We start from the raw sequence: 13,409 nt of genomic DNA, 5'->3' as shown, positions 1-13,409 counted from the left end.
TTGCTTGTTGCTCACATCTCATCTTGGCATTTTCCAGTTTATTATTAAACAGTAAGTAATGATTTCTGTACATGGAGATTTATGCAGACATGAGAGAACTTGAACTTCAATTTTTAATTAGCTCCAACAGCCCAGTTAGGCCAGATTCCAGTTAGTTGTATAAATACTACCACCTTCGATTCTGCTGATGATATTGGCAGCTCATTTACTAGGTTGCCACTTATTAAAATTGTGTAATCCAAATTAGTAATACCAGTTCATGTGTAAATAGAAGTGACGTTGCTAGATTCAATTTTAAGACTGTTTTGGGTCCTTTATTTTTTTATTAAAAAATTTTTTTTTCTTTATTGATTTTTAGAGAGGAAGGGAGAGGGAGAGAGAGAGAAACATTGATGAGCAAGAACATCAACTGGCCGCCTCCTGCATGCCTCCCCACTGGGGATTGGGCCTACAACCTGGGCATGCACCCTGACCAGGAAGCAAACCAGTGACCTCTTGGTGCATGGGTCAATGCTCAACCACTGAGCCACACTGGCTGGGCTGTCTTGGGTCCTTTAAAAAACATATGGAGTTGAAGCCTGACCCTGCTTAGAACCTAGAAACAATAGGCTGGAAAAAAAATTTAAAGTGTTTAAATATATAGAAAGAGAAAGAACACTCCATTTCTTCAAGTTTGGGTAAGACCATTATGTAAATGAGCCATTGTGCAAATACATACTTTTTTGCATTGAACCCTGGAAGATTAGTTAAATTTATTAGATAGGGTCCCCATTTAATTTCATGTTTATTTTTAAAGGTTCTGCCTTTATTATAGTCATTAGTGTCTGTTTTTAAAATAACATCTTTGCAGTTAATGGTTTTTAATATATTAAGAGAGGTTGGTATTCTCATATACTGATATTTATAGCCAGAGCATTGAAACTTTCTTAAATAATCCCCCCTTATAGTAGAACTATATGAGGAGCTGACTTTTACCAGTGTATTACTGATCTTCCCTATGTTGATATTAACTTGCTTCCTTAGTCCTTTAACTAATAACTCACAACTATTTAACACATCTGCCTATCACCTTTACTTCTGTTGACTTTAAATTTCACCTTCCTAAGTGTTAAAGAGTTTTTGTTCAAGCATTCTTCTTCCCCATAGTCATATAAAAGTTTCAACACTAGTTTGTGTTAACCACTCCTAGAACCATAGGACCAGAAATAGTTCAGATGTAGTCTCAGAAAACTCATTGCCCCTGACTTTCCTCCTCAGCGGTTACTGATCGAAGCCACATCTGTCTGCCCCTGCCTAGCAGCCAACAGTCACATTTCCCAGTCCCTTCTAAGGAGGGTGACTAGATAGCTTTTCTAAAACTCTCAGAAGTTGCTGCAGAACCCGATTAAATGACTCATGTGTTATCTTACCTGATTTCAGCTAAAGAGAAACTGAGAATCTATTTCATTGAGAATAAATGGCATTTGTCTGTGCCTGTAGGTAGACCCTATCCTTTGCCCACATGTGCCGTGCATGGATTCACAGCTGACAACTGTGCGGTAGACGCTGTCCTATTATTAACAAACTAGTAAAATATTGAACCTGGGGACTTGAAATCAGTCTTACTCCCCAGCCCATGCTCAGGACCTTCATTCTATTCAGTGTCTCCTTTCTTCTCACTGTCAGCTGTGCCATTGTCACATAGCAGGCCTAGGGCACACCCAGTTGCCCGTGACCTTCACTGATGGACAAGGGCCTGTAATTGAGGGCCTGTCAGCTAGGCTGTGGGAGCTCAACTGGGACACTGGCCGCATAGACAGAGGGTGCTCTGTTAGACTCTGGGGAGCATTTTTGGTCTTTCCATTTTGGATTCCATTGCCTCAGAACTGACCTCAGAAAGGCTGGTTCTGTGTCCAGGAACAGCTGGAATGCCAGCTGCCCTGAACGTGTGTGTCAGAGCGTGGAAGGATTGCTGTGGGGCCCCTGAGGGAGTGAAGTGAGCAGAGGTTGACAGACTGTCTTTCTCCTCCAGCTGGATCTCATTTGCCAAATACTGGAAACCAGTTGGAGGAAACATAATCTTCATCCCTGGGTTCTCCACTTGTACGCAAGTATTTCTTGGTCTTTTATCACGGTGTGTGCAGAGCCAAAACAACTCTGATTGCTGCCTGTTTTAGCAAAGCCTTTTTGAAACTTACCAGTTGAAAGCAATTCTCACCAGTCCTTACACCATCTACCTTAGTTCTGTACTCAGCGTTTGAAGTCATGCCCCTGTTATTTTCACTCATCCTTTTCCCTGGTATATGGTTGATGAGGAGGGAGGGGCACATGAGCTCAATACTATGAAGAAAGGGAATTGAAATGAACATAATTTATCATTTATGTGCCAACTGTCTGCTCAGATTCTAGGCACTAGGCTGATGGTCATCATATTTTTTAAATGATTATTTAAAAAAAAGAATAGTTTATTGATTTTTAGAGAGAGAGGAAGGGAGAAGAGAGTGTAAGAGTGTAACATCAATCAACTGCCTCTCATATGCCCCCTCCTGGGGATCGAGCCCACAACCTGGGCATGTGCCCTGACCAGGAATTGAACCAGCAACCGCTGGGTGCATGGGATGATGCCCAACCTGAGCCACACTGGCCAGGGCACCATTATATTTTTGAAGCTTTCTGCATAGCCTTTCATGATTAGCATGGATTCCATCTGTCTGTGTCCTCAGAGCCACTGCTTAGACAAATGGAGTTTCAGAGATGAGCTCCTTGGCTGACATGCTGCTTTGGCATTTTCCCCAGCAACAGGCGAGCTAGTGCTGCTGAATTTGCAGTCTTCCACATCATGACCAGGATTTTGGAAGCTACTAGCAGTTTGTTTTTACCTTTGCCTCCTGGTAAGTATTGGCTCTTTTATCCTTTGTTGTAATAAATTTGTTCTTTCTTCTTCACATGGTCCCTAGACTTGGGCACATTCTGAGTTTAAGGATGAGAACTGCGGTGTCTGGGAGATTGTGTCTGTTGTCACTCTGAGAGATGGGCCTGAGGTTGGTCTCTGCTGACCCAGATCACCCCCAATTATTAAACTAGACTCTAGTTTGTCACTAAGTTTAGGGAGCCTAGGTTGTCCCCCTTCTAACTTTCTAGAATACTTTGAGCCAGTGGAGCTGATTCAGGGAGATCTTTCTCTGATGTCTGTAAGCCTTGTTTATCTGTTTAACACACAGAAGGCAGTGGGTTTGGCTGGGTGTCAAAACTGAGCTGATTCTTACATGCTTGGAAGCTAAAAATTTCCCTTACCATTTTGAAACAGGATCAAATGAGGCCTCAAAACACCCTTGGCACATGTGTATGCAGTCATTCATTGAATTGGGCATTTGTTCATTCAATCAAAAGATATTTGTCAAGCAATTATTACATACCAGGTATTGTGCTGGAAATGAGAGCAATTACAAAAATTAATAAAGCCTAGTTGGGAAGATGGGCATATAAATTTGTAATCATTTTAAGAAATAAATAAGCTCCTGATTGCTATAAACTACCTGCCTTATGCTAATTACATACAAGTCCTAATGTAAGCTTTATGATAGCTATCACTACATATTACATATCAGCCAGTTTTTAATATATTTTAGATAATTCTTTAATTCTTATTCTTTTTTCTTCAGTTATACTTGACATACAATATTATGTTAGTTTCAGGTGTATAGCATAGTGATTAGACATAAGTATACCTTACAAAGGGATCTCCCCGATAAGTCTAGTACCCATCTTACACCATACATGGTCATTACAATATTATTGACTATATTCCCTATTCTGTACTTTCTAGTCCTGTGGCTATTTTTTTAATAACTGTCAATTTGTGCTTCTTAATCCCTTAACCTTTTTCACCTATCCACTGATCCCCCTCCCATCTGACAAACATCAGTTTGTTCTCTGTGTCTATGAGTTTGTTTCTGTTTTGTTTGTTTATTTTGTTTTTTAGATTCCACATATAAGTGAAATCATATGGTATTGTCTTTCTCTGTCTGACTTATTTCACTTAGCCTAATACCTTCTAGTTCTATCCCTGTTGTTACAAATGGCATTCCTTTTTATGGCTGAGTAATATTCCATTGTATATATGGACCACATCTTCTTTATCTATTTATCTATTGATGAGCACTTAGGTTGCTTCTATTATCATGGCTATTGTAAATAATGAAGCAATGAACATAGGGGTACATTTGTCATTTCAAATCAGTGTTTTGGATTTCTTCAAATAAATACCCAGAAGTGAAATTGCTGGGACATATGATAGGTCTATTTTTAATTTTTTGAGGAACCTCCATACTGTTTTCCATGGTGGCTGGACAAATTATAATCCCACCAAATAGTGCACAAGGGTTTCCTTTTCTCCACATTCTTGCCAACACTTGTTGTTTATTGATTTATTAATAATATATCAGCCAGTTTAATTTATTCATATACAGCTATCCATTCATCCATCATTAATTTATTTTTTTATGTGTTCATCTTAAGCCAATATACATTTGGTACCTATTTTGTGCCAGGTACTGTTCTAAGTACTTTATATAAATAAGCACATTTTGTTTTCATAATAATCCTGAGTGGTAGGAGCTTAAATTGAACCACATTAAATTTTTGACCAACACAAATGGCACTTTCATATGGTTTCACTTAATATTGTTCGCATTTAAAGATGGTGAAATTGAGGCACAGAAAGTGAAAAGGTAACTGCCTAAAGTCACATAACTATTAAGCAACAGAGCCAGTATTCAAATCCAGGCAGACTGGCTCCAAAATCTGTGCTTTTTACTACTATTCTGTGCTGGCTTTTGAGTTTTATATTCTAGTTGAATTAGTTGATGCTCAAACTTTGGCTGTTTATGGGCCCAGAAAATCCCTACAGCATGTCTGAACTTCTCTGCATTTGTGCTATATCTAATATAGTGTTGACTTTGTAGGAATCTGAAAGTGGTCATGTATGAGGAGAATAGATGAGTCTAAATTATCCCAATGGAATATGAATTGTGAGGTGCCCTCTAGAAAGTGAAGGGATTTCATGAAAATTGTATATAGCTTTCTGTCTTAAATTCTTAATTATTGGTGATGAACACAAAGGACTTGGTAGAGGAATGAACTGACACTTTCCCATTTGTTCACCATGGTTGTTCAGGCTCCTTTTGTAAATTAGTGAAACTGACTTACTGGGGACAATATTATTTCTGGGAGATAATAAAAATTCACTTTCTGCCAAAGGTTGCATTCTTTGGGAGGGGGATGGACAAGGAGGGAAAACATGGGAGAATGTTACCTGTAGTGATTGCGAATTATTTTGAGCGGATTTAACAGCTTGTGGCCATGGGTCAGGTAGGGAAGAGCAGTTTCTATCCTTTTTCTCGTAAATGTTTGTTTCCCTCATGTGACGTGGAAATGGATGTGGAGTGACGCTGGACCATGTGTGTGCATGCGTGTGTGTATAGATGCAGGGTCTTCTTTCATTTTCACATGTCAGTGTGCATGCTTTCCAGGCCTCCTAGAGCAGCAAAAACCAATTTCGAGAGTCAGAAACAGGTAACCCAAATTGGTTAAAGAAAAAAAAAGAATGAGGACCACAAAAAGGAAGTCATGGTTTAAAGCTGGAGCATTTGCAGTTTAAAAGGGACCTGTGTTTCCCTTGTTGGCTAGAGGAGGCCAGGACTCTTAGAAGATGAGGACAAGAGTTGGCTGGAAAAGCTCTCTTTTGGAACTGATGCCTACTTTTAGGCAGTTTTTTCTGCCTCATAGAGCTGACATGCAGAGAGGAGGCCAAGAATGGACTGTTGAATTTGGGACTGTGCCCTAGGGATAGAGGATGAAGGGTCAACAGGGATCTTTAGGACATAGACACAGGGCTGGAGAGGAATTTTGAGTCCAAAAAATCTATATGATTTATAAACTTTTATTCAGAAATAGTTTTATAACATTTTTAAATCTTGGGAAGAATGTCCAAATCTATTTGAAAAAAAAAATCTCATGTTAATTTTTTTTGGATTCTGGGAAGCTAGGGCACGTATCCATTTGCCCAGTAACTCCTCCCTGTGCAGAGAAACTCCACGATTTGTCTGAATTCAAACCCCTGCTCTGGATTGGGTATCATTTCTTTGTCATGTAAGCTCCCAAAACTAGGCTATGATTCTGTAGCATTTCCTGCCCACTTCCAATCAGTTTCCAAGCCTGTACATGTTGCCATGCCTCTCCCACACCTTCCCCCCTCTTTCACTGTCAACACCCTCAATACCTCTTGCCCAGGTTCGTGCAATTGCCTCCCAACAGGTCTTCATACTTCTGGTAGCAAACTGTCACTCCAGTCCCTTCTTTGCCTGTTGCCATTTTAATATTCCAAAAGTAAAGCTCAAATCCCCTTTCCATGCTGCTTAAAAACTGTCAGTGCTTCCTCCAAGTCTACTAAATAGTTAAGTTCTCGCTGCCATTCAGCATTCAGCCCATCACATTTACTCAGAGCACCCTGCACTTTTCTTTCATAGAACTGGTCACTTTAAAAACTATACATCGATTTTTTGTGATTATTTGATTTTCTGTTTTCCCTTCAGATTGGAAGGTAAATGAGAACAGCTGCGGTACCTGTTTTGCTCATTGTCGTGTGCCTAGCCCCTTGACTGGAATATGGAAGTGACTTGTTAAATCAACCTTTCCAACCTTACCTCCTGTTATTCTTTTTTTCAATTTTCTTTATTGATTTTAGAGAGAGGAAGGGAGAGAGAGAGAGAGAAACATCAATGAGAGAGAACACCAATTGGCTGCCCCCTGCATGCCCCCCACTGGGGATTTGGCCCACAACCTGGGCATGTGCCCTGACTGGGAATTGAACTGGCAACCTCTTGGTGCATGGGTTGATGCTCAACCACTGAGCCACACCAGCCAGGCCTCCCTGTTATTCTTGTCATACACCTGACTCCAACTCAGCCAGATCACTTAATATTTTCTGAATGTGCCCCATACTTTCTTACCTTTGGGCTCCTGTTCTTACCGTTCTGTTAACACAGCCACCAGTTATTGGGGCAGGATAATGTTATGGCGGAAGCCTAGGCTGATGTCCCACAGCCTGTGTTCAAATTTCAGCTTGGCCACTTACTATTTATATGATCCTGGGCAAGTTTCCTAGCTCCTGTGAATCTCAGCTTCTCCATTTACAAACTGGTTCCCACTTCATGGGGTTGTGTGAGGAATAAGTGAGCCAGTGTGTAGGTTGAAGGCTTTGGTGCACGTTTAGTATTAGTCACTGTTATACTATGAGCGCTCATAAACCAGCTCTGGGTCTCAGGGCAGGTCTGCGAGAAAGGTACTGGTGGTTCCATTGGAAGATGAAGAAACGGAAGCCCACAAAGGCTTAGTTGCCTGCAGCTGGTGAGTGGCATGGCCGGATTCCAGCCCCTGTCTGCTCATATGAACATGACATTTTCTGCTATCTGCACTCCATGTCCCCCTGCCTCATTTTCACCCCCAGGAATCACATTTGCCCTTCACAGGCCATCTTTTTAAAGAGGGCTTTTCTCATTCTCTCCTGGTCTGATAGCTTCTCGCATGGATGTTATTTCTATTGTTTATTATTAATAGTGCACTTCATGCTCTAGGTTTCTACATGTTTGAGGAGACTTCCCCATGATACTCGGGTTTGGGAGAACTTTCCTCTCTATTAAATTCCTATAGATTTGCTATCTGACCATACCATTTTAATTTTTTAATATAATTTAGTGCAAGTAGACCCCAAAAATATACCCACAGACCAGGCATATAAGCTGCCTCCTTCTGGTTCAGATGATTCCTCTTTAGCAAAATGGTCCCTGTTTATCATCCTTTTTAGCCTGGTCATGTGGAGTTTTACTGTAGAATTGCCAACCTGTAAACTGTAAAACCATCTTTCATTGATCAGGTCTTGTGCTCTTTTCCTCTTTTTGCCAAAAGAGACACAGGTGAAGGAAATACAGACTTGTTGAGAACTTATATACCCAGCACAACACTTCTTGATAATGCTTAGTCTTGTCTTCAAGCAGCATGTAGTTGACTCTAGGCACCAAGCACTGAGCTGAGTGCTTTATTTATTTTTTATTTTTATCCTCACCTGAGGACATTTTTGCATTTATCTTCAGATAGAGTGGGAGGGGGAGAGGGAGGAAGAGGGAGAGAGAAACATTGATGTGTCATCGACTGGTTGCCACCCACACGAACCCAACTGGGTCAGGGACAAACTGCAACCGAGGTACGTGCCCTTAGCGGGAACTGAACCCGGCACACTCTGGTCCGCAGGCCGATGCTCTGACTGCTGAGCCAAACCTTCCAGGGCAGCTGAGTGCTTTATTAACAACCACCGATTTCATTCTGCCTGAAAGGCTGGAGATGCTGGCTGGCTGTTTACCCTCCTGCATCTCTCATCCTAGGTTTTCACACTCTGCATACGATCCTTGGCGTCCACTGTCTCCCTTTGCATAACCTGCTGCATTACATTGATAATGGGGTGTTGCGTCTCACAGAGACAGCTGTCACAAGGCTCATGGAAGGTAAGAGGCTCTGAGGCTCTGAATTGGCTGGGTGCTAGTTCTAGTCTGAGCACCACCAGGGCTGGCTGCAAGGGTGTGCCAGCTGCATGGTCACACAGGGCCCAGCAACACTCAGCAAGGCCCCACGATTAGTCTAATGTTTTGCATTAACTCTTGAAATTCTTAATATTTGAACAAGGAGCTCCTCATTTTTTCCCCCCATTGGGCACCATAAATTACACAACTGGTACTTTTGAGTACAGTTAATTTCCTGTAACTATCTTTTAGGCTAATTTTCAGTGACTTTACTCTTCAAGAGACCCAGAATGGCTTCTCAATCCACACACAGCTATTAAATTCCTTTTCTGTACAAGAGGGCACTTGAGGATAGCAGACTCTAAAGGCGTGTTTCTCAAGAAGATGTCATGAAATGGCTTACTTTCAGCTGATTAACTCTGTTGTTGCAAAGCTAGACTTGAAATGTAAGAAAAATTAATGAGAAATGCAGTGTTTATGTGAATTTGAACTTTAAATATGGTTTGTTATTATAGTATAACTGCTCTCACTTAAATGATTCAACTGTGGTATTTTTTAAAAATCCTCACCGGAGGATATTTTTCCATTTATCTTCAGATAGAGTGGGAGGGAGGGAGGGAGAGGGGGAGAGAGAGAGAGAGAGAGAGAGAGAGAGAGAGAGAGAGAGAAATATCGATGTGAGAGAGACACATCCATAGGTTGCTTCCTGCATGACCCCAACCAGGGCTGGGGACTGAACTACAACTGAGGTATGTGCCCTTGACTGGAATTGAACCCTGCTACTCTTTGGTCCATGGGCCGATGCTCTAACCACTGAGCAACCAGCCAGGGCCAGTTGTGGTATTTTATAGATGAATTTTGTTAATACATATTGAAGTATTTCCCATTCCCTAAGGTACCTTCTGTTTCAAGTTAGTCAATGAAATTGTTTTCTGACTAGCAGCCTGTTACAGAACCGTGTTCCATGATATATAGAAACAGCTTCATTTAAAAATCCCTTTTATTCAGAGAGACACAAACTAGAATTTTCCAAGCATTATTAGATTTAGCTTGAGAGTTAATGGTTGGGATATGTGTTATCTGGATGAACCACTGAAGTATTAGTAGTTTGTTCAGATATTAAAATGGAGCTTTGTGTTTTGTTTGCAATCTACTTTTTTTTGTAGATCTGGACAACACAGAGAAAAATGAAAAGCTAAAATTCAGCATCGTTGTGCGGCTTCCTCCGGTAATCCTGAATTGTATTTTATTTTCTCCCTAAGCCTTGGCATGAACCTCCTTCAATTTCTTCTTGCAAAAGGAACATTTACTTAATGTGGGCTAAAGTCAGCTGAATTGTTTCTCTTTTCAGCTCTTTCCAAGAAATCCCGTCCATCCCCACCCTCTGCCGGCGGCTCCCCCCGGGCCTGCACAGTGCTCACTCCTCCAGCTTTGTTCTGCCCTGGCACAGCCCACCCAAAACAGCTAGCTGTTTTCTTCTCTTAGGAAACCACACTAATATTTACATCTGGGACTGTGAGGGGAGGGAGAGGGGAAACATGTGCTTTGGGCTTTTAAACTGATAAGAAATTTAAATACAGGTGAGGTCAGAAGGTTCTGGAACTGCATTTCCTCCCACTGTCAGTCCAGTAGGACTGGAAAATATTCCCCGGTCGAAGGAAGAATGAAAACAGGAGGGAAGGCGTTATGTGGGCACTCCTTGTTTTTGTGGGGAATATTAGCTCTTGGAGGTAAAAATGCTTTGAAAGTATGAAATTTTACAGCAGGGTCTTCAGAGCCTGACTGTGAACTCCCTGACCCTGGGTGCCTGGGCCAGCCGGCTCTTTGCGTGTTTACATACACGGAGCACTTGGTCTCTGGCACCATCCTCCCACGAAGGGGTGTCCGTTGCCTTTTTGGACCTACTCGGCTTGCTTTGTGACACACCCGCTCTCCCCCTCTCAGGCTTACTGAAGCAGAGGCAAGAATAGAAAACAAAGCATGTTTTCCATGGCTGGGTCTCTCCGGGGATTGCCTCTGAACATTTATTTTGGTCTCTAAAATTTTATTTTATTTTGTTTTATTTTTGCCTCATACTCTTAGGGAATTAAAATTTTCTGGGCAAGACATTGGCAGAGAACATGACTATAACCTTTAGTTTCCTATCAAAACATCATGTAGAGGCATGCAGGACCCCAGTTTTGAAGAGCAGATGAACTCCATTTCAGAAAAAGAATTTGGCAACATTAGTGTATAACCAGCTTTCTCAGGGTTGCGTTTCATGGAGTATTTACTCAAAATTCAGAAGTGTACCTCCTAGGAAATGGCCTTTTTCCAAGGGTTGTTAGGCATAAAGGGCCTAACTAGTGACTTGGTAATAATATCTTTTCTTTTTTTCTTCCTTTATTGATTTTAGATTGAGGAAGGGAAAGGGAGAAAGAGATAGAAACATCGATGAGAGACAACATTGATTGGCCGCCTCCTGCATGCCCCCTGCTGGGGATCAGGCCCACAACCTGGGCATGTGTCCTGACTGGGAATCCAGCTGGTGACCTCTTGGTGCATGGGTTGATGCTCAACTGCTGAGCCACACCAGCAGGACTGGAATAATATCTTTTTAAATTATGAATAGATATAAGGTACATTTACTTAATGCAGTATGAACTATATTCTCCTCTATATGTTTTTCCATCCTTTTATTTTTATTATTGACTTTATTTTTTTAGAGTAGTTGAGGGTTCATAGCAAAACTGAGTGGAAGGTATAGAGATTTCCCATACCCCTCCTCCCCACCCCCCGCACGCATGACCTCCCCATTATCAACATCCCCATCAGAGTGGTCCATTTGTTACAATAACTGAACCTATATCACATTCATCCAAAGTCTAGTGTCAACATTAGGTTTCACTCTTGGTGGTGTTCATTTTATGAATTTGGCCATCATTACAGTGTTGTACTTTTACTGCCCTAAAAATCCTCCTTGACCTATTTTCGATTTACATAATAGCATATAGGTCAGAAGATCTGTCGACTTTGGGATCATCCTATGAGTTCTAACATTATTTCCCGGAACCATGTGAAGCAGCTGCTTCGGAACTATAAGAAACAGGTGCGTCAGTGTGAAAGTTCAGCCCCACTAAATGTTTTTTGGATCTTATTTGCCTGTTTCAGCATATCTATATGGGCAGCCATTGTAGTTATTACCACTTTTTTTTTTTTTAAAGTCTGTGTTTGTTTTGGATAATCACCTAATACCAGAAGTGGTTTCCTTTTTAGCCTTGGAGTTCTATGATTGACAAGTCATCGTTCAGTGTGGAATTTCTGCCTCTGAACTACTTCATTAAAACACTGACAGATATAGAATCCTCCAATCAAGGTAATTCACTCCTCTGTTCTCAGTTTTCCTGCTTTTCCCTTGACACAGCAATCAGACTCTATTTATTTCTCTGTACCCTTTTCTTTCCAAAATACCCCTTACTTATAAGTAGGTCCTCATTGCAATTGATTTTAATTAGCAATACACCATTTACCTAGAGTAAATTACCAAAGCAATGATCACCTCTGAAATTTTAAAATGGTTTAAGTTGTTAAAAAGCCATTTGGCTGATGTCTTGGTCCTGAGGTTTAATAAATTTTAACCACATTTTCAGAACAGTGTGTTTTACTAAAATATAAAATAATTATGATTTCAAAGAGCTGTGGGCATGACATTATATATGCTGCATGGCTCCACAGTAACTCTTCTCTTTCTCTTTCCAGCTCTGCATGCTTTTCTAGGACATGACAATGTGGATGCAAAATTTGTGGAAGAAGCAGCTCTGAAACACACTATGATGCTTTTAGGCTTATAAAGAAGAAAATATAATTGTATCAGCTTCCAAGTGTTAATCTTGCTCATTAGCTCAACTTCTACTGAGAATTCTCTAGCAATATTTAAAATTGATTTCCAAAATCAGAATACACTGTTGGGCCATCTGAATTTCAGTCTGGTACTTGTTTGGAAGAAGTCAACTGCAGTACCTCATCCAGTTTTGGACAGCAGATGAGCCGTCAGGTGGGGAGAAATGGCCGGCAGAACAAGGAAGCAGGTAGTGGCTGAATGATGCTCTTCCTAGTGGCTTCATAGGCCACAAGATAGTGTCTATTGCACTCTGAAATAAAATACACTTAAAAAATGTAGGGAATAGTGCTTACAACAGCCAAAAACTAGATGTGTCATTGAAAATAACATATGCCAAGTGGGAAAAATTAAATGTTGCACAAAAACGGTATTTGTAAAAGAGGATAGTTTTTAAAACACTGAATTTGGACAAATCTGCTATTTCCAGTATAGAATAATTTGTAACATGCAGCAATTTGTACATACAGTCTGTTTAGAGTAAGATTTGTCTTTTTGTGATGGTTCAGATGGAACTGTATTTAATATTTTTAAGCTTTTTAATATTTATAAAAGTTTGACTTAGAAATACCTTATCATTAAAAAACAAAAACAAAAACAAAAAACTGAAAATTTTGGCCTGACTACAAAGCCTTTTTGTTCCAGCTAGAAATCATGAGTCTATGAACATATTCCCCCAAAGTTCTCCATGACATGTAACTAGTCTTTTTCTTTCATCTACAGTGACTTTATTCTGACCCATAGATACAGTTGCTTCCTGGGGTCAGACCATGACCGTTTGCTTTTCTCTTTTCACATTATTTTCCTCAGTGAACATGTGGTATTTTAATCATTATAAATATCACTAACTGGCATAATAATTCAACTTCTTTTCTAAAACGATCATTGTATTCTAAAAAGTGTCCTCTCCTACAGAATTCCCCCTCTTGATAATTACTTCATGGTCACTGAGGCTCAAAATCTTGGAGCCACACGAGCCA

General features: G+C 40.5%; 1 protein-coding gene across 3 annotated transcripts in view; it reads left to right on the top strand.

The window, feature by feature from the left end:
• LOC118620488 (gamma-secretase activating protein) overlaps window positions 1-12,915 on the top strand; it is a 64,731-nt gene extending 51,816 nt beyond the window's left edge. For 2 of the 3 annotated variants that reach the window (XM_036247602.1, XM_036247600.1), the window contains 7 exons: window positions 2,012-2,082; window positions 2,776-2,870; window positions 8,418-8,537; window positions 9,719-9,780; window positions 11,539-11,640; window positions 11,808-11,907; window positions 12,291-12,915. In XM_036247602.1, coding sequence (XP_036103495.1) covers window positions 2,012-2,082; window positions 2,776-2,870; window positions 8,418-8,537; window positions 9,719-9,780; window positions 11,539-11,640; window positions 11,808-11,907; window positions 12,291-12,382 — 642 coding nt within the window. In that variant the 3' untranslated portion in view covers window positions 12,383-12,915. The remainder of the gene's footprint in view (window positions 1-2,011; window positions 2,083-2,775; window positions 2,871-8,417; window positions 8,538-9,718; window positions 9,781-11,538; window positions 11,641-11,807; window positions 11,908-12,290) is intronic. The other variant, XM_036247601.1, reaches the window with a different exon arrangement.
• The last annotated feature ends 494 nt before the right edge of the window (window positions 12,916-13,409 follow it).

This window comes from Molossus molossus, unplaced genomic scaffold, assembly GCF_014108415.1.
Source record: "Molossus molossus isolate mMolMol1 unplaced genomic scaffold, mMolMol1.p scaffold_m16_p_7, whole genome shotgun sequence".
NCBI lineage: Eukaryota > Metazoa > Chordata > Mammalia > Chiroptera > Molossidae > Molossus > Molossus molossus.
This window is presented reverse-complemented; position numbering and strand designations above follow the sequence as displayed.